At 41.3% G+C, this 25,719-nt stretch overlaps 1 protein-coding gene across 1 annotated transcript in view; it reads left to right on the top strand.

Moving 5' to 3' along the window:
- LOC122802390 (E3 ubiquitin-protein ligase listerin-like) overlaps positions 1 to 25,719 on the top strand; it is a 1,831,112-nt gene that overhangs the window by 1,534,406 nt on the left and 270,987 nt on the right. The window contains exons 22-23 of the mRNA XM_044072016.1: positions 6,083 to 6,157; positions 17,371 to 17,557. Coding sequence (XP_043927951.1) covers positions 6,083 to 6,157; positions 17,371 to 17,557 — 262 coding nt within the window. The remainder of the gene's footprint in view (positions 1 to 6,082; positions 6,158 to 17,370; positions 17,558 to 25,719) is intronic.

Here is a 25,719-nt window from a genome sequence, read left to right as displayed (position 1 = left end):
ACAATAAACAGAACATGCTGGAGGGATAGATTCCTGTCCCAGAGAATTCCCATACTCTGGAACAGACTACCTATCTATGTCAAACAGAGCTCCTCATTAGCACTCTTCAAGAAAAATCTTGATGATTGGATGGGAAATGGGAAATTCACCCCGGGGATCACTTCTGTGGCTCTGCCCGACAGGGACACAGAAAAAAAATTTTCTTGGGTGGCGAAAGCCAGGGTACATTTTTTGGATAGGCTTGTATGGGCCCAAGGGCTGATAGCCTAATACCTACCTATGAACCTATGTAATTGTCAAAGCAACATTACATAAATTGTTCAGTTAGTAACCTTCTGTTATACCTCATTCTTCTTCCAAAACATTTTTCTGCATGTATTGTTAATATAATTTCCATATTTTTTCTGCGTAATTTACTCTTACCTTTTTCTAATGATCCCACTAACTGTTCTTTTATCTCTGTTACAATATTCACTACTTCAAGTATAGTTGGTTTAGACTTTGATTTCCATTTTCTAGTAATTGCTTTTTTGACAGCAACCAGAATTAAAATTTAACAAGGCCTTGCTATGTCTAGGTAATTCAGATCCTGTATCCCAGCTCAAAAAAAAAAATAAATAAATAATTTCTGTATTTGCACTTATTTCCTCATCCAGTATTCCTCACAGAGAAATCTGTAGTGAATTATTAAAGTCTGCCAGCTCATTACACTTCCACGTACCTTTTTCTTCCTCATTATACCACCACCATTTACCATCTACCTGTGGAAAATTATTTTGAGTCTCCTTGAGGTATAAACGTATCTATGCATACACTTCCAGGCAAAAATCTTAAATCACCTACATTTTGTTGCATATTTTGGAGCTTGCATGTGTCCTCCCATTGTTTCTTTGTGAATTGCTTATCTAATTTCTCTTCCCAATCTTTTCTGAACTCCTGTGATTGATTCCTATAGTTATCATGCAGAATTTTGTATGTCCTACTCATTATTCCTTATTTAACAGCAGCTTCTATTCTAGATTTAACTAAGTACTCTATCAGAGCATGTCTTCACTTTGTTTCCTTAGCCCCTTCTCCTTACCTGCACTCTGATATTAATCCCTGATAGGGAAGGCAGTCTCTATTCTGTTTTCCAAATGTCGTCTTGGTCTCTTTCCATTCTGTTACCTTTTTCTGTGTAGTTATTTGCACCAAATAAATTGGTTCCCTTACCAGTTTACCTGCAGTAAATTCCAGTCTCTGTTGCCTGTTCTATGTACCCCTAATTGCAGTCATCCCTTTTGTCAAACTGTCCTTTCTCCTTTCTTGTGTTAACTTAGTTCTTAGAATACTTTCTGCTACTTTAGGAATATAATATTCCTTATGCCTATTGCTATTCTCTTAAAATGCCACTGTCTTAGTTCTTGAATTTCCCATTTGTTTCATCATCATCTGTTCCCACTTTGCATTATAGCTTTCTGATTTTGTTATGTATAGGAAACGGTGTCGTTCTTTTGGAAGGATAAACTTATCTCACTTCACTATGCCCTCTTCCCCTCCCAGATAAATTCCTTCTACTCTTTATTATTTATATTCCACAACTTCTCCACTGGTTAGTAAATATAAACCTGATTTGTATATAAAACTAAAGGGACTAAAAACATTTTCGCTGCTTGTATTTTGTTTATGTCCATAAACAAGTCGTGTATTAATCATGATATCCTAAGTGGACGTACCTTCTACCCTTTCCATTTTGCTGTCAACTACAGTCACCTCATTTCTTCATCTTACTTTCCCTTTTGTAATGTCTTTCATTGCTATACATTTTCTCTCTAATTCTTTTTTAAGTCTTTCATAGTCCTAGATGCCTCAGATTTTATATTTTTGTCTTGCTGTTACTATTCAACTGCTGAAGGTATTGTCTCTGTTTTTATCCTAAGAATCTCTTTAGAGTGAATTTACACATCTTTTTCGATAGTACTTTCATCTTCATATTCACCACTTAACTGTCCCCTATACCAAGTCTTATATTTCTTTCTTGTTACTTAGTTCAAGACTCTTGTTCATATAGCTTGGCTTTTTTTTATTTTATTTTATTTTACTTATTTGTTGACTAGGTAAGCCCACTGGATTTAGTTGTCACTTTCCAGAGGTGAACCAGGAGCACATTCTGATTAAGTGACTTGCTCAAAGTCCCACAGTAGGGAAATGAAGTTGGAAGTAATCAAACCCTGTACCCTGGGCACAGTAAGCAGCTCATGATCTGATCAGCGTGATGAAGAAATGAAGTATTTTGCCAGTTTTCCCCTTATCTGCTTCACTAATGGTTAAAAGGATCAAATGAATATCCCCAACTACTCTTTCCTTTCTTTGTCATCAAGGATTCCTTCAGTAAATGTAGGGATTCATGCTTTATATATTTTAACTGATGAAGTCTACTCTGTATAGTAGAATACTTTTCAGAATCTTCCCTGATTTTTTTCTGATTCTGTTTTCTGTTATGCTTTGAACCTGTTTTATTGTTAATTTTTTGATTTACTTGTCACTAACACTCATAATCGTCTTTCATTTCCCTGTCCAGATATTATTGGCAATGTTAATTGCTTTTAATTGTCTTTATTTTTCTATTGTTTTGAATTTTTCTAACTAGTAAACATTCTGAATCAATTAAAGGGAGGAGAATTTCCTCCTTTCCATCATTTTCTTCTTCTATCCGTCTCTCTCTCTCTCGATTATATTAAATGGGATGGGAGAGTTGATTTCTCTGTTACTCTGTTCATTGCAGAGGCTGTTGATCATGTCTTTAATGGCAGTGTAATAAACTTTTGGTCCTTGGGCTTAAATTACAGTTACATTTCCAGATATTGGTGGCAGTTGGCTAACCCTCTTCATTTGCGTAATACATTAACCTGTTTCATTAATCAAATTGCCAGTGTTCTGATTTGGGGTTATTTAATGTTAATAAGTAAAATCAGTAAATGGAATTGTATTAGTATAATTATAATGCCAAATGAAGTTACGCCAAAAGGTACCTGAAGCTTAGTAGGTATTAGTACAGTCTCATTTTGTTACCCGTTAACAGATCTACTTCACTTGACCTAAAACTCATATGACTGACACCCAATTGACCTAAATTTCATTTGACTGACCACTCATTTGACTGATCCCCATTTCACCGACAGCTTACAGTGCTGAATTTCAACATACTAAATCTTAATCTATAGGCAAGCACACTTAGAACACCAATAACTAACCCTTTTCAGAACTTAAAAACAACTTACTTACCCTCTTAACAGACACGGGACAATGTACAACCAAACTAGGTGGGGGGATATCCCCCCCCCAATTTTATATATATATATATATATATATATATATATATATATATATATATATATATATATATTTATTAACTCCAGGATCGCACTACAGTGGGGAAAAGAGCATATACCTATAACTTGCCTTACAGTACTCTACACGCTGCCACTACTGCTGGGAACTCACAAAACATTCGCCAAATTACTTTAGATATTTCCCATAGAAATGTAAAGAGACAAACCCACATTTAGAAATTCTACAATGCTACTTTCTACATGACTGTTGGAATTCTAACAGTCAGCACTGTAAGGTGCAGTAATTCTTTTTATCACAAGCAAGTCACAGGTGAAGGAAACCCACAACAAGTCTATGTCTTAAATGTCATTGAAATGGGAGTTAGTCAAGGACAAATGAATTGTCAGTCAAATGAAATTTAGGTCATTTGGGTGTCGGTCAAATGTATGTCAAGTCAAATGAATTTTAGGTCAAGTGAAGTAGACCCCTGTTAACAAAAGGTACTAAGGTGATACTGTAGCAGTCTTACTAGCTGTAAGCATGCAGTACCATACACTATACTTGACTCTTAACTGTTCTAAATCTAACATTATAATAGCACGGTGTTAGTGCAATTCACATTTTTAAAGGAAAGTTGATTGTTACCCCCCAAAACGAACAATAAAACATTGGTAGCCTTAATAACCTTTAAAGCTGGCATTTCATGGACTATAAAAATTATTCTGTTGATCCAGTTAGCTGGTGAAACAGTCAGTTTATGCATAAAATTGTTGAATTATTCTACATATTACAGTGAACAGTATTTACACTGTAACATCTAAAGGACAAAGTGGAATTAGTATTGATATTGTAAATATCCCAGTTACTGTACTGTTTTATAGTTATGATTGGTGCAAGCAATTTAAATAAACTTATTTAATTGTGCAGCAAATTGCATCACAGCCCCTACTTCAGTTATTTTTATGTGCAATAAAAAGCTGCTATTTAGTTACTTAATCTCCCTTGAAGCATATTTTAATTATCCTTTTCTAGTCACAGGTATGTGCACATAAGTGTCAGTGTGTCAGACAAAACTGTGAAATAAAATGTAATGTAATTGAACAACTGTATTTTTTGCTTAGCAGGTAGTATTTTTCATAAGGTACAATACTTTGATTATTAAAACAGTCATGAAATATCCAACTTAACCTCTGTTCAGATGTGCAGCATTTCAAACAATAGGCTGGAGCGCCCTCTGTGTGGAGTCTGCATGTTCTCCCCGCAGTCGAGTGACGTTAAAGACATGCGGATAGGTGCATGCCTAAATGGGTGTGCCTTCTTTGAAGGTTGGGCATCGGGCTGGCAACTCGGCACTGTCAAAATCCACTGCCAATCATTAGTGGACCAGAGTTCTGCTGTGGCGACCCCTAACCGGGAAAAGCCGAAAGACTTTTAGTGTACCTTAAGTGTCATTAATGCAGGTATTGAACACAATACCTTAAATGCAGTAGCAGCCCCAGGCAAATGTTAGCATTTCAAAAGAAATGACAAGAAACCTCAGATGCTTACTTAGCTACCTCTTTGCTGTGGTATCTAAAATGTAGCCAGGGAGTACATGAACTTCATGTGTTATATTATTAAGTTAGCTTCCAGATTTTAAATGCCACTGCTATTGATTCGATACAATAAATTTATTTACCCTGGTCCTGCAGTTCCATTTGTCATCCCACGCAGTCTGTACTACACCCCACCACTTCTCTCAGACCGGAAGAGCATTCCATTAGCTTCTTCACTGGAAATAATCCACTTGTAATATTCCAGTCATTGAGGCTGTCTGCTCATTTACTGAACGGTAACCGAATGTGGCTATGAATATTACTCTGTGACCCCTAAGGCTGCAAATGTAATGTTAAACATAAAAACAAAGTGCAATAAATCGATAAAAGACTTAAATTTAACAAAAAAGGATCGCCTGGCTAATTACCACAGCCAGACGTAACCTCCCTCAGAATCCTGCTCATCAGTTTTTGGTCCTTCTGCACTATGCAGTTAACTGTTTGAAAAATAAAAAAAAACACAAGTAGGTGTAAACAATATTTCTTTAATGTGTTTTCTACTGCCATACACTGTCATTAATTAAAGCCACAACCTACGAATGTAAATTACTCTGCAGCCAGGTAGTCTGCTGGACATTTGAATTTTGAACTGCAAACCAACAGTAGTTATAAGTCATTGTATAAAGTTACAGATGTTATTTGTAAATGATCAGTTTTTTAAAAAGTAATTCAGAAGGCAAGAAACACTTAACTGTTATAAAACAAACAGCAAACACATTTGTTTATTTGTTGAAGCTGTAGAACAGCGTAGTTGACAGGTCCTTCTATTTTCACTGTCTCTCATTCTTGCATATATTGTAGAACATATTGTAGTCTTACAGCAGAAGGGAGTTTTATTACTTGTATGAATAAAATATGTTGACATTGTTTTGATGTCTCTCTATTGACTCGTAATCATTTGATTTTTAAGCACGAGAAAAGTGTTTTTCTCTCTCGCAAGTTGGCAGTGTATACTTTAAGGGGTTAAGCACATCTTTGTAATCTCTGTATCCATTTAATTTGAATTGCACATTGGTTATTAGTGTAGCAATGCCAGAATTCTTAATACATTGGATTTATTTTTTGCCACAGTGCATTCATTTTATCTCTCAGTCTGTCTTCAGTCTTTCAGTTCTCATACCTGCCCTCCATGTATTGCAGAATGCATTATATCACTGTATTTTGTCATTTTATAGGATAATGCAGGAGTTACCAAAATTTGATAGTGAAGATTCTGCTGTCGATGATGATGAAGTGGAAGAACCAGTGCTGTGAGTATTTCTTATTTAGCAGATTTGATGGACTTTATCTTAAAAAAAATTACTTTTTTAAATATAAATAAATGTACATTATCAAGGTTACTAGTCTCACAATTATTGGTGGCACATTGTTAGTGGATGTTTCACAGACTATGACAGTGATTTTTAAGATGTGGTTTCCTATGAGTTATGCTTTACATTCATTATTCAATCTCTGGTTCTGTACTGCCAACACCAGCCACTTTTAAAAATGCAAAAACAAGGGGATCAGGTATTTTCTAGAAACTGCTCCCATCCCATCCTAACAGTTATAGCTACTTCTTTGTGCACTTGTGATAAAAAACAATGACAATGTATCATCTACATACCATGCAAACAGTAGCCATGCATTAAAGTATTCTAAGTTGTTTTGCACAAGTCACATTAATTTTGCAAATGCACAATAGTCCTGCCAAGCCAGATAGTGATTATTAAAAGAGAGAAAATGACAATAGGGTGAATTGCTTTCTACAGATAATCCAAATCAAACGAGTCTTGCAAAACCAGGCAGTGACTGTTTAAACTGAAAAAACTCAGAGGGTCATTTACTTTCTACAGACAGCTTCACCTCCACCCAACTGTTATAGCTACTTATCTGTGCACTTTAGATGTTTGTAATAAAAAATCCTGCCCATTTCTCCTTTATTCCATGGAAGCAGTAGCCACACATTAAAGAATTCTGAGATGCTTCATAAAATCACTGTAATATTGGAAAACCAGAATAATGAGCAAAGAACAGCAGTTAGTCATACCCCCCAACACACACGCACACGCAGACACACACACACGTCATGTTGATAAAATTCTCTTAGTTTTCTGGCATTTTTGACTCCATGTAATTTCCAGTGGTTTGCCCATAAGTCTTTTTTTTATTTGCTCAGTAATCAAAGATAAAAAAAAAAAAAAAAACAGGCAGGCAAAGGCTTAAAGTCTTGGACATTTTTAAAACTGTTACTCTAATTCACTCATTTAAGAAGTTAGTAGAACATGTTTTGCATCAAAATGCCTTTTTCTGAGCAATAGGAAGTAAGAAACTGTAATGTCTGGCCTTATTGACTAGCACTAATCCTCCGCTGTTTAACAGTAAGTCAAATATTTTACAAGGGACAGTCATAGGACAGAAATATGAATTAAAATCATGGCTGTTCTGCAAAATCAGAGACATCGGTGAACCATATACATAAATATCTGGCTGGGTGTAACAGTAAAAGAAAGAATACTTAGCTCACTATATTGCCGATAGCAGCTTTCTTGTCCTGCCACAGATATTACAGTTTAAAATTTGTTGACGTCTTGTTTAGTCCCACCCATGATCTACCTGACTGGTTGACTAGGTATACCTTTGGTGGGAGAGAGGAGGAGGCCATCAATTTGAATAGTCAAGCCTGTAACTCCCTCCCTAAGATGCTGCACTCACATTTGTGGTAGGGTGCTTTTCTGCCATTTATTTATTTATTTTCTACAAGTAAAGAAGTGCTCATTTCTTATTATTTCTAAAAAAAAAAATCCCCTGCCATAGCTGCGAGAGCAGTGCCCAGTTGGCCTCCTAGTTCTCCTCTGCATAAGACTGGGCTTGTACATACCCTACTAATTATCCCATTTTTACAGCAGCTTTTGTTACAGATTCAACTGTAAACTTTACCAGAGCTAATCTGTGACTTATCACTCCTCTATTCCTTTCTGTTTGCCAATACTCTACTATCAATCTTGACAGGGAAGGCTGTCTTTAACTTGCAGTCCTGTCTTCTGCCTAGCCTCATCCAACTGTAGTACCTTTTCCTCCTGAATTATTTTCTTCAGATACCTTGGAAATTTTGCCAATTTTCTCTAATAAATTCCAGTCCCCTTTTGCCTGTTTTCTATACCCCTTTTTGCAGTAACCCTATTAGTAAACTCTTCTTTCTCCATTCACATGCTGGCATTGTTCCTAGACTGCTCTATGAATATAATACTCTTTATGGCAATTGGTATTCTCCTTAAGAACTTGCTTCCGCCCCCACCCCCCATTTACCATCTTTGCTTTCCACTTTGATTTCTAACCTTGTGCTTGAGTTATGTGTATGAACCTTAACTTTGTAGCTCTAAAGTACTCTTTCAAATCAGGTAACTCTGAACCACCTTATTCTATGCAGAGAGTCATATTATCCCACTTAACTCTTGCCCTCCCCCCCGGTAAATTCCTTCAACTCTTTATTAATTGTCATCCACAACCTGCCCTCTGGTTGCTAAAAATACATGTGATCTATGTATAAGATAGATTAAATGGACTAAAAAGTAAAGATTTTAAAGAATGGTTAATGGAAATTATTCAGGTGTTATTACAGAAAACAGAATTACTTCAGAAAGGATAGCTAGTGAGTGGGATAAAATGAAAGTAAATTTAAAAACATGGTATAAAGAAAAGAGAAATATATGGGAAAGAACTAATAGGAACTGTTTATAGAGGGGTTTACTAAAGTTAAAGTATTGCAGAAGAAGGGGAATCTCAGTACACAAGAAGAGGAAAAATTAGAGTGCTAAAGGGAAAATATGGGATTATTTGGAATAATATTCATTAGTTTAGAAAGATTGTTATCCAACAACTGTTTGTAAGATGATGGTAGAGTACAAATCTTTTAGTACAACAGGACTTTGGCAACTGTAAAAGTTGAAAGAGTTGTAGCCAAACCTGGGGGGCTTATAACAATGCAAAATAACTTGAGATATTATAGAGGTTAGAAATTTTGGAAATGTTATGCCTTTTTCTTTTGCCACTCTTTGCCTTTTTGTCAAGTTGTGTATTTACCGGGCATTCATATATAAATCACTACACTTTGTCATGCAATTCTTGATCAGCAGAAGAAAAAAAATACCAACTGACCTTTTTTCACACAATTGACAGATTTAAATCTGTTTTATCTTTTAGTCATTTATCCTTGTCATGAAGATCCCTATCTTTCCACATATTTTTCTTAACATCTTCTTTTTTACGATTGCGTCTTGTTTAGAATTTCAAGTTAGTACAGCATTAATGCCATCTTGCTGATCATGTAGGACTCTTGTTATAAATGTGCCCTTTACAGGATTGCAGATAAGCCATGTTCTTTCCATAGTAATGAAACAGACTTCTGCGAATTTTAGAGAAGGTGATATAGCAATTATCATTTGGATAAATAATATGAATGGTTCATATTATAAGAAATTTGACAGCAAGGTTTATAAAGGTTCTATTGGCTGTTAGCCTGGTAAATACCTTTGAATTAGGAGCTTCTGCAGCTGTAACAGAGAGTACTGTGTGTCATTGAGTGTTACACACATATATACATGCCATTATATATTTATTTTATTTTATTTATCCTTTGTTGACTTGGTTGGTCTTACTAGGCTAGTAGTCTGCTTTCTGGGGAGTCCCGAGGTGATATGTATAACTTACAGGGGAAATTTCACCAGGGCATCAGGAAACTTCCTCTACTGTTTTTGATCAGTGCCATGGGATCTTTTATATCCACCTGAGTTTGTTCCAAGTCAGGCAGATGGTGCCTTGGTGTAACGTCTCATCTGAAGGACGACACACTCAGGAGTGCAACACCCACTTTATGCTGTACTGCAGTGTCAGCAATCCATCTCCTTGGTGTGGGAATAGAACCCACAACCTTTTGCACCAAAGATGAGTGTGCTAACTGTTGCTCCACTGGCACTGCTATTTTTAAATAGAATAGAGATTTGAAGATCCCAGAAGAATTAATTACAGAGGATGGGAAAATAGATGATGGCATAAGAGTTTATGAATGTTGTTGAACATACCTCAACTTGGACAAAGCTTTTGACACAATTCCCCACTCAGTCATAGTAAAAAAGCTAAATAAACTGTGAATAAACTCCACTGGATTGCCAACTGGCTCACAGCTAGGATACAAGAAGTCAAAATAGAGGACGTTACCTCCGCAAAGAGACCAGTCACCAGTGGAGTCCTTCAGGGTTTTGTCCTTGGACCTCTCCTGTTTGGCATATACTTTTCTGAAGTAAAAGTCAGCACCAAGGGAGCTTTGGCTGATTACATTTGCAGGTGACTGTAAGCCAGGAGCAGTCATTGAATCCCCAAACAACTTGGGCTTCCTGGAGGAAGGTTTGACCTAAATAAATAACTGGAGCTAAAGTCATTGACTGAAAGTAAATGCCAAAAATGCATTATTTTATGCTTTGTAAATTCATCTATCCCAGGGGAACTGCCACATTTACAGTACACCCCCAAAAGTTGACCCAGTTGTTTGGGATTTGGTAACTTATGTGAGCAATGATCTAACTTTTGACCAACATGTTTCCATTGATGTAATAAAGTTCTTCTGTATTGTACAGCTTATAAATAAAGGAGTTGTGTCTAGAGGTAGGGATGTCATTGCCCCTTTTTTCTCAGCCCTCATTTGGACAGTCATTGAATATAATGCCACCTTTGGCATGTATCTGTCCAGACACATGCAGCAACTGGAATGCCCACAAAGATACCTTACTAGAGGATACAAGGCCTAAACAACTTGTTTGACATGGACTGACTCAAAGCCTTGTCACTCTACTCTGTATCCTACAGAGTGCTAAGAGGTGACTGTGTCTGGCATGCAAGGCATCCTCTGACTCAATAGTGATGGATGTACTGCAAATGAGCAAGTAAAATGGCATCAGAAATACTTGGTCTAGGGATATGAACCTCTTCTGCATTATCAACAGAATGGTTTGAAGAGACAGGTATAGCTCATAGAGGATAACGCTGCTGTTGATCAGACTCCCCATCCATGTAAAACAAATTTCATGCCTATCCATATTCAAGTGCAACTTAGATATATGGCTGGGAAACAGAATATTTACCCCAGGACTGACCCCTGTACTACTAATAGAGGCAGCTTCTAAGTGCTTTATCTCATGCATGGGACCACTTGTATATTAACTGTATCATACCATAGATAATTTAATTATTGACCATGGGATGGATAAGGCCAATCTCTAACCAAATTTGGATAGGTAAATTCAAGCTCAAAAAAAGGAAATTGGCTAATCTTAAAATGGCCGTCAAGGGCAGCTAGCCTAGCACTTACCTATGAACTTATAATAGTATTTCATTTGGGGTCTTAAAGATAACCAAAGATGTTCTTTGTGTTTCACTGTTGCAGTTATCACATTTGGGTTATCCCTGCCAGGGTAGCCCTCGGCGGCCCGAATACCAGAGACTTAGTATTTCTGCGTCGGTTGCTGTCGCTTGAGGAATAAAGTCAGGTCATCAGTAGTATAAAGTAAGGCAGCCGACGCCATTACATCAGTCTTTCTTGCCTTGGAGCCAGAAGCAGAAGCTGTTCGCATGAGTGGCGAGCGGCCGCTACCTGAGTTTTCGTCTACCGAATTGAAGTTGAAGTCTTCTAAAGCTAAGTACCCTGTTGGAGATCCTTTTTTCTTGCACTAACCAATGTCAGAAAAAGTTAATAATTGTCTCACCTGTGGAAAGCAAATACCACACCAAGACTTCCACTCTTACTGCATCACTTGTTTAGGCCCAGACCACGACGTCCCTCATTGTCACTTCTGTGCTTTGTTCAATGCCAGAACTATCTGTCATCTGGCCCTTATTGTAGGCAGATATTTTCACTTACAGTCCTCAAATTCCAATATGGCTTCAGTAAGCCATCCGACAGCAGATCTTCCGAAAAAACCTAAAGATAAAGACAGAGACAGACCGCACAGATCCAAACCTACCGACGATGCTTCCGTTAAGCTAGTTGTCATTTCTCCGGTACTCAGTGAGGCACTTTCGCAGCCCCTGATATCCGCTTCTGTTAATTTGCAGGCTGCTACCAAGACCCTTTTAGAGTCTGGTATGCCGCAAAGCTCTTCTTCGACTAAGGATCCTGCGGTCGTCTCTACTTTGGCAGAGCAGGAACCAGCCTCCGAGGAAGTCCTTCGCACTACCGAATCTCGACTCAAACCGACGTCTTCTTTTGCGACTACTGTTCTTTCTAAAACTACCAAGTTTCTTAAGCCCAGGGTATGAACCACACCCAAGAAACCGACAACCTACTCTTAGGTGCCTGCTACCTTGCCTCTGTCTCAAATGCTTAAAATAGCAGAATACCTTTTCATGCTGATCAGGGGAAGCCAAGCTACCCCCCCCCCCCAAAAGGAAAGGGGATCTGTCCCCTGTAGTTTTGTCTGAATAAGAGTCAGATGAATCTGATGCATCTGAATATGAAGACATGCAACCCCTCTCCATTTATGAGGATTCTGATGCAGAGGATTCCATTTCTTCAGCCTCTCCCCCAGAGGATTTTTCCTTTGGGGAAACCCTGCATATTTAAGGGAGCATTTCCAATGGGAGAGTCAGGACTACCCTCAGTCTAAAAAGAGATTCAGGGAATTCCTAGATCTTCCACAACACAGACCCTTGACCATCCCCCCAGTCCTGAATGTTGTGGAGGATGTTTTCCTGAAATCCAGCTTGACTCCTGATGCCCTTTCTCCTGCTCCCAGAAAACCAGACAGGTACTATAGAATCCCTGACTCACACAAGTATCTTTTTAAAAGTCCTACAGCTGACCCTGAGATCATTTCTCAAGAGCCAGAAATTATTAAAGCAACCTCTGCTAAGAATCCGACCCCCTCAGACAGGGATTCCCGAGCATTGGACAGATGGGGTAAAAAAGTATACACCTCAGCTACTCTTGCTATCAGGGAACTAAATTGTCAGTTCCACATGCTGAAATTTCAGCAACATACCTTGGAGAACACCTTAAACAAAAAATATCTTCCTTTCCTGCTTGGGCAGAATCTAAAGATTTACAAGAGTTAATGATTTCTGCAAGTCAAGTAACTAAACACACCTTGCACTGTGGTTTTGATGTCCTAGAAGCTTCTTGCAGGATAGTAGTCACTGGATCTGTCATTAGAAGGCATGCATGGCTTAAGAAACAGCCCCTGCCAGACCATGTCAAATCTAAATTGTTGGATGCTCTCCTTGCACAAAGATAAATTATTTGGCACTAAGGCAGAAGAGGCCTTAAAAAAGATGGAAGAAAGCAGCACTGTCTCTCCAAACAATGGCCCTTTCCTTTCTCCCAGTAAACCTTCCCAACCTAGGCCCAGTGGAAGCAGACCCCCCCCCCCCCAGACAACAGCCCCAGGGAATGCAGAGATCTAAGCAGTGGACTATCTCCACTTCAAACCAGAGAGTTCTAAGCCACCCACTTATGGTAAGAACTCACAATGACTCACCTCCCCCCCTCCCTCTGCCCACCATCATTTACCCCTAGGAGGAAAACTCTCCCTTCACTCAAGCACCTGGGCCACCATTGCCAAGGACCACTGGGTTCTGAACATTGTGTCTTAGAGATACAAATTTTCCTTCCACACCCTTCCAACCCCAAAAAGGGTTCCCAGATCAACCACCAAATCAGTAGGCAGAGGCTCAAAAGAAAATCCTTTCCCTGCTCTCTATGAGGGCAGTAGAGCACATTCCTGCAGAACAGATAGGCCAAGGTTCCTACTCCAGACTTTTTCTGGTGCCCAGAAAAGAGGGCACCTGGTGCCCTATCCTCGATCTATCCATTCTAAAAACCTTCCTGGTGATCCCAAAATTCAAAATGCTCACCCTCCAACAACTGCTACCCATGCTGTCCAAGGATGCTTGGCTAGCCACCCTGGATCTAATAGATGCTTACCTCCACATTCCTATCAGGGAATCATGCAGGAAATATCTGTGCTTCACAGCAGGATCTCAACACTTTCAGTTCTCTGCGCTTCCCTTTGGCTTATCTACTGCTCCCAGAGTTTTCACAAAATGGTACTGACCATTGCCTTTTGCAGACAAAAGAAATATTCAGATTTACCCATACCTAGACGACTGCCTTATTCAGGCAGACAGCCAGGTAAAGCTGCTCAAGCACCTGGCCTTTGTAAAGACCCTATTAACCTCCCTAGGGTACACAATCAACGAAAAGAAATCCAAACATGTACCCACCCAAAGAGTAATCCTCCTGGGAGCAAGTCTGGACACAGTGTCCCAGATGGCATACCTTACTCCAGGGAAACAAATTTTCCTGACAGCCTACTTCTCTCAACTAGCCACCAGGCCCCAGCTATCTGCAAGGAAGATCCTGCAAGCTATGGGGTTCATGGCATATTGAATACTATTCATTGCATATGCCAGAAGTGCATATGAGGAAACTTCAGTGGTACCGAAAGAGCCTTTGGTGTCAGTACTCTCAAGACCTGGAAACTCTTCTACCTATAATTCCTTGCCTCAGAAAAGATTTCTGTGGTGGGCAACAGCATGCTCCCACAACAAGGAAATGTTTTTCTCCCTACCCCCCCCCCCCCGCCACCCAGACCTTCACCACAGACACATCAGACTATGTTTAGGGTGCACACCTGGACGGCAGGTGCATACAGGGCCAGTGGAGCCCACAGCAAATCCCTCTACACATCAGGTCAAAAAGAGATGATAGCTGTACTGCACGCCTTGATAGCTTTCAAGCCCCTTCTCTCTCCAGGGGCTCTCCTGATCAAAACAGACAACACCACTGTGATGTGGTACATCAACAAGCAGGGAGGGACTCACTCGTACCCTCTATGCAGGCTGGCCATGACCCTTTGGCACACAACCTCTGCCATGCAACTACACCTGTTAACACAATTTCTACCAGGCTCTCTCAACTCTCTGGCAGACCAATTAAGCAGAAATCTTCTGGACCCACACGAGTGGCAACTCAACCGAAGTACCTTCACCCTAATAACTCAGAAATGAGGAACCCTGAAGTTCGGCTTTGCCTCCCACAACAACCATCAGTTCAGCAAATTCTGCATCAGGGAGCATCACTGCATGGCTTGGAAAGTGGATGCCCTGTTCTTCCCCTGGGTCAATCTATCGGTCTGTGCTTTTCCTCCCCTACCTCTCATCTCCAGGGTACTGCTCAAAATAAGGGAAGAAAAACCAAGGACCATTCTTATAGCTCCAGACTGGCCCCGGCAGCACTGGTACCCCTTGCTGCGTAGCCTGTCCTCACTACTCCCATGGCATCTTCCTCAGATTCCAAACCTCCTGACCCAGAGGGAAAGGGAATTCATGCATCCCCAATTGCAGACACTCAATTTGGCAGCTTGGCTTATTCCCTAACCCTGAACCAATCTGCCAACCTCAGTAAACAGGTTCTGGATGTTATTCATGAGGCCAGACATCCTAGCACCAGAACGTCTAATGCTGATAAATGGAAAAGGTTCTGCACCTGAATCCAGGCTAAGGGAGCCAGTACAGCACAGCCCTCCCTCCATTTCATCCTGGCTTACTTAGCTGACCTACTACACAGTGGCTTCTCTCTTTCCTCTATAAAAATTCATGCCTCTGCTATTTCTGCTCATTTTTCCACTGACCAGCCCCTTTTCTCACACCCTTTGATCAAACAGTTCCTAAGAGGGGCTAGTAACTTGAGGCCACCCAGAAAGGCACCAACACCAGCTTGGAACCTTAACTTTGTAGTGGAAAAGTTCACCCTTCCCCTTTTTGAGCCAGCTGCTTCTGCAGAGCTAAAATTTCTCTCCTGGAAGACAGCATTCTTTCTGGCCATCACTTCAGCTAGAAGAGTCTCTGAGCTGCAAGCACTCATGGCTGTGGAACCCTTCATCATCTTCCATGCAGACAGGGTATCCCTCAGAACTAACCCATCATTCTTGCCCAAGGTGTGGTGTCCAGTGTGGCTCTCAACCAATCCATTCTTTTGCCCACCTTTTTTCCTAATCCCCATAACAAGGGGGGAAAGGATTCTTTACTCTCTAGATGTGCACAGACCGCTGAGATTCTATCTACACAGGACTAAATCCTTCAGAAAGTCTGATCAATTGCTGGTTAGCTTTGCTACAGGGACAGAAGGCAAAGCCATCTCCAAACATACCATTTCCAAATGGATAGCACACTGCATCTATTTCTGCTACAGACAGCATGGAACGTCTCCCCCCAAGGGGGTCAGGACACACTCCACCAGAGCAGCCTCCACCTCTGCAGCTTTCCTCAGAGGAGTTCTACCAGGGACATCCTGGAGGCTGCCACCTGGACATCTGTTCACACTTTTACCAAGCATTACCACCTGCCTCTGTTTTCCAAATCCAGGGCAGGGTTTGCCTCTGCAGTCCTGCAGGGGCATCCTAGCCAGCCCCTGGTTTCCTTGACTGCCTCAACCCTTTTCCTTAACTTTGGGAATCAAGCCAAATGTGATGACTGCAACAGTGAAACACGAAGAACATAGTACAGTTGTGTGCACTTACCATAAATGTAGATGTTCGAGTGTATTCACTGTTGCAGTCCTGGTTTCCCTCCTTCCATCCCCCTTTCTTCTCCTTCTCCTTTTATTACCATTCTAACTTGTTCTCCTTTCCTTACAAGGGACATATTGGTATTTATTTTCCACTGGTGGGGGTTCTGCCACCAGAACCTGGCCTCCTACTTGGGGGCTCCTGACAGGTTAGGGCAAGAAAAACTGATGTAATGGTGTCTGCTGCCTTACTTTATACTACTGACGACCTGATGTCAGTCCTCAAGCGACAGCAACCGATGCAGAAATACTAAGTCTCTGGTAATCAGGCCCGCCAAGGGCTACCCTGGCAGGGATAACACAAATGTGATGACTGCAACAGTGAATACACTCGAACATCTACATTATGGTAAGTGTACATAACTGTACTTTACATTTTGGCAAAGTACAGCTAACTGATTGTGTCTTGCCAGACAGTATCTGTATGCATACTTTTTTTCATTATGAGGTAATTTCCTTTCCATCTGGCATGCCACCTTAAGTAGGTTATATTTACAAAGGGAATTTCTTGCTTATTTGATGAAACAGCTGAAGGTGTCACGTTTTGTTGACTTATCCATTGGTCATTCTTCATGTTCCCATTCTGCAATTTGCTAACTCTTTGGATGCTGTTTTAATCACTGTTTTCAACATTTATCATAAATAATGACTTCTAAAGACATCAGTGATAAGTCAGATTAATGTTACTATAAAATGAATTTTCCACTGTCAGATTATTTAAGCTCATACCATTTACTATGTACAGTGTTGTAACACAACTCTTGTGTCTCACTTAGATTTTGTTTCTCAAGTTGTTTAGTGATGTCTTCAGCTCGGTTTGCTACTTAACACTAGTCTGTACCATTTTCTGAATGCGTTGTATTGTAGGTCACCACCTGCTGCAGTTATGAGTATCCTTGAAACTCTGGAGGATTTGCTGGAGAATATTCTTGGATCAGTACTAGTTGGGGAGTTTGCAGTTATCCATCCACTAAGTGAAGAATACTGTTGTGTTTTAGCATACCTCCTTACATGGAAACTATTGCTGACATTCTTTAAGGCAGCACCTTCGCAAGTAAGTAAAACAAAAGGAAGTAGTAAATTGAGAATGCTGTTCCTAAAATGCAAAGATATTGTTTTATTTAAGAGAAGTGTACTCTTTCCATGTTACTTTTCATAAATTTCTTCATTAGATAAGACCAATAGGAGTTGCTCTTGCAGACTTAAAGATCCTGTCTAAAGGCATGAAATTAATTTTTCTTTTCATACAAAAAAGTGTTTGCATGGATCGTAATGCTTCCGAACACTTTTCTGTGTAAAAAGAAAGTTTTGCAGCCTTTTGAAAATCATACGATTTTAAAGTTATCTTCCAAACGTGGAAGACTAAACATACGGAGCCGTGATTATGGCATTAATATTAATGCCTGGGCAGGAGGTATTTATATCACTCAGGATTCCAGCTCTACTGATACTGGATTAGCACATGTAAGTAAATTTTATTAGTTATGTAACTACCAGACTGTTAATTAACATTTTATTTTGTAAAATTTTAAATTATCATTAAATGTTTTTTTTTTTTTTTTTTTTTTTTTTGCCAAACCGTTCATTATCTTATGAGTCTAAAAGATATTTACGAATGCTTAAAGTTATGGAGGCTGTTGGTGGAATCCCCCCTCCCCCCAAGTTTAAGATCTTCCTTGATTTATGGGAATAAAACTCCACTGACCCAAAATGTCAGTCACTTGTTTTATAGATCTGTAAAGTTTTCTACAGATAATAAACACAGTTCAGGTCTGTAATATAAGTCGAAGGCTGACTCAGCAAGCTTGGGTACACATCCTTTCTCTGCTTTTGTTGATAACTGTGGAGAGGCGTGTTTGTTGGATGAGTTTAGAAAAAAAAAAAGGTGCACAAGTTAAGTGTGTTAGCAGATGTTCTTCATATTTCACTGTTGCAGTCATCACATTTTGGTTATCCCTGCCAGGGTAGCCCTCGACTGGCCTGAATACCAGAGGCTTAGTATTTCTGCGTCAGTTGTTGTTGCTTCAGGACTGATGTCAGGTCATCAGTAGTATAAAGGAAGGCAGCCGATGCCATTACATCAGTCTTTCTTGCCGAGGAGCCCGAAGCAGAAGCAGTTCACATGAGTGCCGGTCAGACGCTACATGAGTTTCGTCTTCTGATTTGAAGCTGAAGTCTTCTAAAGCTAAGTACCCCATTGGGGATCCTTTTTTCTTGCTCTAACCGATGTCAGAAAAAGTTAACAATTGTCTCGCCTGTGGAAAGCAAATACCACACCGAGAATTTCATTCTTACTACGTCACTTGCTTAGGTCCAGACCATGACATCCCTCGCTGTCGCTTTTGTGCTTTAATGCCAGAATTATATGTCGTCTTGCCCTTATTGTAGCTAGATATTTTCGCTTACAATCTTCGAATTCAGATATGGCTTCAGTAAGCCATCCAACAGCAGATCTTCCAAAAAAAACTTAAGGATAAAGACAGAGACAGACCGCACAGGTCCAAACCTACCGACGGCACTTCCGTTAAGCTAGTTGTCAGTTTTCTGGTCCTCAGTGAGTCACTTTCGCAGCCCCTGATGCCCGCTTCTGTGGATTTGCAGGCTGCTATCAAGACCCTTTCAGAGTCCGGTGTGCCGCAAAACTCTTCTTCGACTAAGGATCCTGCAGTTGTCTCTACCTTGGGTGGGTCCAGAGCCACTGAGCAGGCACCGGCTTCTGAGGAAGTACTTCACACTACCGATTCTCGACACAGACCGATGACTTCTTTCGCGTCTACCATTCTTTTGAAAAATACCGAGTTTCTAAGGCCCAGGATATGAACCAAACCCAAGAAACCGATGACCCAATCTCAGGCACCTGCTTCCTTGCCTCTGTCTCAAATGCTCAAAATGGCAGAAGACCTTATCATGCTGATCGGGGAAGCCAAGCTACCCCTTCCAAAAGAAAAAGAGATTTGTTCCCAGTAGTTTTGCCTGAACAGGAGTCTGATGACGTTGATGCATCTGAATATGAAGACATGCAACCCCCCTCTGCTTATGAGGATTCTGATGCAGAGGAATCCATTCCTTCAGCCTCTGCACCCAAGGACTTTTCCTTTGGGGAAACTGTTCATGCCTTAAGGGAGCATTTCCAATGTTTATGTCAGGACTATCCTCAGGCTAAAAAAAGACTCAGAGAATTCTTAAATCTTCCACAGCACAGACCCCTGGCCATTCCCCCAGTCCTGGATGTTGTGGACGATGTTTTCCTGGAATCCAGTTTGACTCCTGACACCCTCCCTCTTGCTCCTAGAAAACATATTACAGAGTCCCTGACTCACACAAATTTCTTTTCAAAAATCCTACTGCTGACTCTAAGGTAATTTCTCAAGGACCTAAAGGAATTAAAGCAACCTCTGCTAAGAATCCCACCCCCTCAGATAGGGATTCCCCAGCACTAGACAGATGGGGTAAAAAAGTATACACATCTGCTACTCTTGCTGTCAGAGCACTAAATTGTCAGTTCCATATGCTAACATTTCAGCAACATACCACAGAACGCTTCAAACAAAAAGAGTCTTTCTTTCCTGCTTGTGCAGAATCTAAAGAGTTACAAGAGTCAATGCACTCTGCAAGTCAAGTAACTAAGCATACCTTACACTGTGGTTTTGACACCCTAGAAGCTTCTTGCAGGGCAGCAGTCAACGGTTCTGTCCTTAGAAGACATGCTTGCTTCAAGGAACAGCCCTTTCCAGACCATGTCAGATCTAAATTATTGGATGCACCCTTGCACAAAGACAGCTTATTTGACACCAAGGCAGAGGAGGTTTTAAAAAAAGATGGAAGAAAAAGCTAAATCTATGCAGACAGTTAAGGATTTCCTACAGGTCCACCCACCCAGGTTTAGCAGGCATTTCCCCAACAAGCACTGGTCCTTTCCTGCCCCCACCAGGTCAGTTCAGCCCAGACCCCGGGGAAGCAGACCCCCCAGACAGCAGCCATAGGGAATGCAGAGGTCAAAGCAGTGGAGTTCCTCCACTTCAAAACCAAGGAGGCCAAAGCCACCCCCCTCATGGTAAGAACTCACAATGACTCTCCATCCCCTCCCTCTGCCCACCTGCACTTGCCCTTATGAGGAAAACTCTCCTTCCATGCAAGCACGTGGGTCACCATTACCAGCGGCCGCTGAGTTCTCAACATAGTATCCCAGGGATACAAATTTTCTTTCCACACTCTTCCAACCCCAAAAGGGTTCCCATATGTACCTCCAAACCAGTGGGCAGAGGCCAAAAAGCAAGTCCTTTCCCTGCTGTCCACGAGGGCAGTAGAGCACGTTCCTGCAGAACAGATAGGCCAAGGTTTCTACTCCAAACTTTTTCTGGTACCCAGAAAAGAGGGCACCTGTCACCCCATCCTCGATCTATCCATTCTAAACACCATCCTTGTGATACCAGAATTCAAAATGTTCACCCTCCAGCAACTGCTACCCATGCTCTCCAAGGATGCCTGGCTAGCCACCTAGACCTAAAAGAGGCCTACCTCCACATTCCTATCAGGGAATCATGCAGGAAATATCTACGTTTCAGGGCAGGATCTCTGCACTTTGTTCACTGTGCTTCCCTTTGGCTTATCTATTGCTCCAAGAGTTTTCACAAAATGTCTGGCTCCAGCCATTGCCTTTTGCAGACAAAGGAATATCCAAATTTACCCATACTTAGACAACTGCCTAATTCAGGCAGACAGTCAAGAAAAGCTGTTCAAGCACCTGGCCTTTGTAAAGTCTCTACTGACCTCTGTAGGGTACACTATTAGTGAAAAGAAATCCAAACGAGTACCCACCCAAAGGATTATATTCCTGGGAGCAAGCCTAGACACAGCATCCCAGATGGCATTCCTTACACCAGAAAAGCAAACCTACCTGACAGCCTGCTTCTCTCAACTAGCCACCAGACCCCAGTTATCTGCAAGGAAAATCCTGCAAGCTCTGGGGTTCATGGCATTTTGCATTCTACTCATTCCATATGCCAGACTGGATATGAGGAAGCTTCAGTGATATCTAAAAAGCCTTTGGTGTCAACATTCTCAAGACCTGGAAACTCTTATACCAGTGATACTTTGCCTAAGGAAAGATTTTCTTTGGTGGGCAGCAGCATGCTCCCACAACTAGGGACTACCTTACTCATCACAGACACATCAGATTATACCTGGGGTGCACACCTGGATGGCAGGTGCATACAGAGCCAATGGAGCCCACAGCAAATCCATCTGCACATCAACCAAAAAGAGATGTTAGCTGTCCAGCATGCATTGACAGCTTTCAGGCCCCTTCTCTCCCCAGGGGCTCTCCTGATCAAAACAGACAACACCACTGTGATGTGGTATATCAACAAGTAGGGAGGGACTCACTCTACCCTCTGTGCAGGCTGGCCATGACCCTTTGGCACACAGCCTCTGCCATGCAACTCCACCTATTAACACAATTCCTGCCAGGCTCTCTAAACTCTCTGGCAGACCACTTAAGCAGAAATCTTCTGGATCCACATTTGTGGCAGCTTAGACCAAAGAACCTTCACCCTAATAACTCAGAAATGGGGCACCCCGAAGGTCGACCTGTTTGCCTCCCACATCAACCATCGGCTCAGCAAGTTCTGCACCAGGGAGCATCACTGCATGGCTTAGAAAGTGGATGCCCTATCCTTCCCCTGATTCAATCTCCCGGTCTGTGCATTTCCCCCACTATCTCTCATCACCAGGGTACTGCTCAAAATAAGGGAGGAAAAACCAAGGACAATTCTGATTGCTGCAGACTGGCCTCGCCAGCACTGGTACCCACTGCTGCGCAGCTTGTCCCCAGTGCCACCATGACATCTCCCTCAGATCCCAACCCTCCTGACACAGAGGGAAGGAGAATTCATGCATCCCCAATTGCAGAACCTCAGTTTAGCAGCCTGGCTTATTCCCTGACCACGGATCAATCTGCCAACCTCAGTAAACAGGTTCTAGATGTTTTACATGAGGCTAGATGCCCTAGTACTAGAAAGGCTTATGCTGACAAATGGAAAAGGTTCTGCACCTGGATTCAGGCTAAGGGAGCTGATACAACACAGCTTTCCCTACCTCTTATCCTGGATTACCTAGCTGACCTGCTACACAGCTGTCTCTCCTTTTCCTCTATTAAAATTCATGCCTCTGCTATATCTGCTCATTTCCAGACTGAGCACCCCCTTTTCTCACACCCTTTGATCAAACAATTCCTAAGAGGGGCTAGCAACTTGAGGCCATCCAGAAGAGCACTTACCCCAGCTTGCGACCTAAACTTTGTGTTGGAAAAGCTCACCCTGCCCCCCTTTGAACCAGCATCTTCAGCAGAGTTAAAATTTCTCTCCTGGAAGACAGCTTTTCTTCTGGCCCATCACTTCAACCAGAAGAGTCTCTGAGCTACAAGCACTCATGGCTGTAGAACGCTTCATCATCTTCCATGCTGACAGGGTGTCCCTCAGGACTAACCCATCCTTTATGCCCAAAGTGGTGTCCAGTGTGGCTCTCCAATCCATTCATTTGCCCACCTTTTTCCCTAACCCACAAAACAAGGGGGAAAGGATTCTGCACTCTCTAGATGTGCACAAACAGCTCAGATTCTATCTAGACAGGACTAAATCATTCAGAAGGTCTGATCAATTACTGGTCAGCTTTGCTGCAGGGGCAGAGGGCAAAGCCATCTCCAAACAAACCATTTCCAAATGGATAGCACACTGCATCCATTTCTGTTTCAAGCAACATGGGAAACCTCTCCCTAAGGTGGTCAGGACTCACTCTACCAGAGCAGCCTCCACCTCTGCTGCATTCCTCAGAGGATTCCCCACCAGGGACATCCTGAAGGCTCTCACCTGGACATCTGTTCACACTTTTACCAAGCATTACCACCTGCCTATCTTCTCCAAATCCAGGGCAGGCTTTGCCACTGCAATCTTGCAGGGCATCCTAGCCAACCTCTAGTCTCCTTGACTGCCTCCACCCTTTTACTCAGCTTTGGGAATCAACCCAAATGTGATGACTGCAACAGTGAAACACGAAGAACATGGTACAGTTGTGTACACTTACCATAAATTTAGATGTTCGAGTGTATTTAGTGTTGCAGTCCTGGTTTCCCTCCCTCCATTCCTTTCTTCTTTCTCTCTCTATCCTTACAAGGAGCTTTTTGGTATTTACCTTGTACTGGTGGGGTTCTTCCACCATATCCTGACTCCCACTTGAGGGCTCCTGACAGTTATGGCAAGAAAAACTGATGTTATGGCGTCGGCTGCCTTACTTTATATTACTGATGACCTGACGTCAGTCCTGAAGCGACAGCAACCGACAGAGAAATACTAAGCCTCTGGTATTCGGGCTGGCCTAGGGCTAACCTGGCAGGGATAACCCAAATGTGATAACTGCAACAGTGAAAACACTCGAACATCTACATTTATGGTAAGTGTACACAACTGTACTTTAGGACCACTAGCTATTCGGCATATACATTCTTAGTGAAATTCAGTACTGTCATAGTTTGTCTTCTTTGATCAGTATGCCAGACTCTGAAGAGAGAGAGTGTTTGACTTAATCAAACTGTTGAAACTATAGGTTCCCAAGCTTTAAAATGCTCTTACGTGTCTGTAGATGCTATTGCTGGAACAGCGGTGACAGGAATTGTCATTTGATGACATGCCTGGCTGAGGTCTAAAGACCTGCTGCTAAGGATGCAAAATCATAGTTGCTTGTGTCATAGCCCTACCACTGACCTCTTAAAGTCATGTATGAGAAGAGAAGAATTACTGAACTTAATAAAGTGTATCATCCAGTAGTTCCATGTTTTCATAGCAGCCGCCCAGTTTCTTAAAAAAAAAAAAAAAAAAAACACCTGCACTGAAAGTCAAAACTTTTTCAGGAACTGCTGCTGTTTGAGCAAGTTAGTTTGTCTCAGAAATCTCTGAATAGGATTGATGGTTAAGATAGTGGCTTTTAAAGCACTGTCATTGCTTTCTAATTTTGTAATTTTACTTTTAAAGTGTTTCATTTTTTTTCTGCTGGGATGTATTTGAGTGCTAAATTGGCTGTATCCATAGACACTTGCTTACTAAGGGGAGTAGCAGTTCATAAAATCCTTTTCTGCTAAGTAGATAGAAATGTACAGCTGAGCAGCAAGGGTTTTCAGTGTTGCATATAGATGCTGTAGTCTGTGGGTTTGGACATTGCAAATGAGAACCATGTGCACCGTAGTGCATTGCTGTGCACCCAGGCTTGCATGGTACAGCAATTCATGGATGACTATACTAAGCAGATTGTGAGATAGCAATGCAGAAAGTTAGTGTACACATCTGATTAGCTGTGTACATCCATTTCAGCTAATGGGACTGCCTGGCAGTTCTGCTATACTCCATCTCACTTACCTACTCTTATAGCCTCTCAGAGAAGTAATTATGTGCAGAGTATGTATGTTTGTGTGTTTGTGTCAATGTGTGCATGTGGGAGGGTTTAAATAAGTTGGTGAACAAGTGTGTGTGTGTGTGTGTGTGTGTGTGTGTGTGTGTGTGTGTGTGTGTGTGAGACTTAAAAGATTTTGTTTGCCTGGACCTGTGCTAAAAGAGGCCTTTTTGCCCAGATAGACTTCCCCAGTCAACACATTTAAAGTAAATAAATAAAGATCTCAAATGGTGCATGTCCTTTTCATTGAAAATAAATCAAACCCTAAAGTGACCAAGCTCAACTGCTCAGTCACCAACTTATCGAAAACAAACAAAAACTAAAGTAAACCTTTTTGTTTGCAAGAGACAAGCTCCCTGTGTACCCCTTCCCCTGTGTATATATACCACCTCCAAGATCTTACTGCATTGGGAAAAGAGCAAATATGCTGATCCCCACTGTGCTGTAGTCTCACACAGAAAAAAAGCCAGTATTGTGCAATGGGCTGATTTTCAGTCACCTCCAGTTTTTTTTTTCTTTTCCTGAACGACAAACGTATTTGTTTAAAATGTCTATATATCATATACTGTTTATATATGCATGTATGTATATGTGTGTGTGTGGTTTTGTATTTGAATGTTGATGCCTGCACAGTTTCTCAGGTTGGCAGGGTAGCCACATGAGGTTGCTTCAACTGATTAGGTAATTGATTAGGCTCCAGAGAGTACCCTTGCATTACCAGGCTATAATTCATACCACACCTTTTGGCCACCTAACCTGGACCGAAACACTAAAGGC

This window comes from Protopterus annectens, chromosome 5.part0, assembly GCF_019279795.1.
Source record: "Protopterus annectens isolate FY-2018-M chromosome 5.part0, PAN1.0, whole genome shotgun sequence".
Lineage (NCBI taxonomy): Eukaryota > Metazoa > Chordata > Ceratodontiformes > Protopteridae > Protopterus > Protopterus annectens.
Note: the sequence above shows the minus strand (reverse complement) of the source record. Positions and strands in the feature narration are given on the sequence as shown.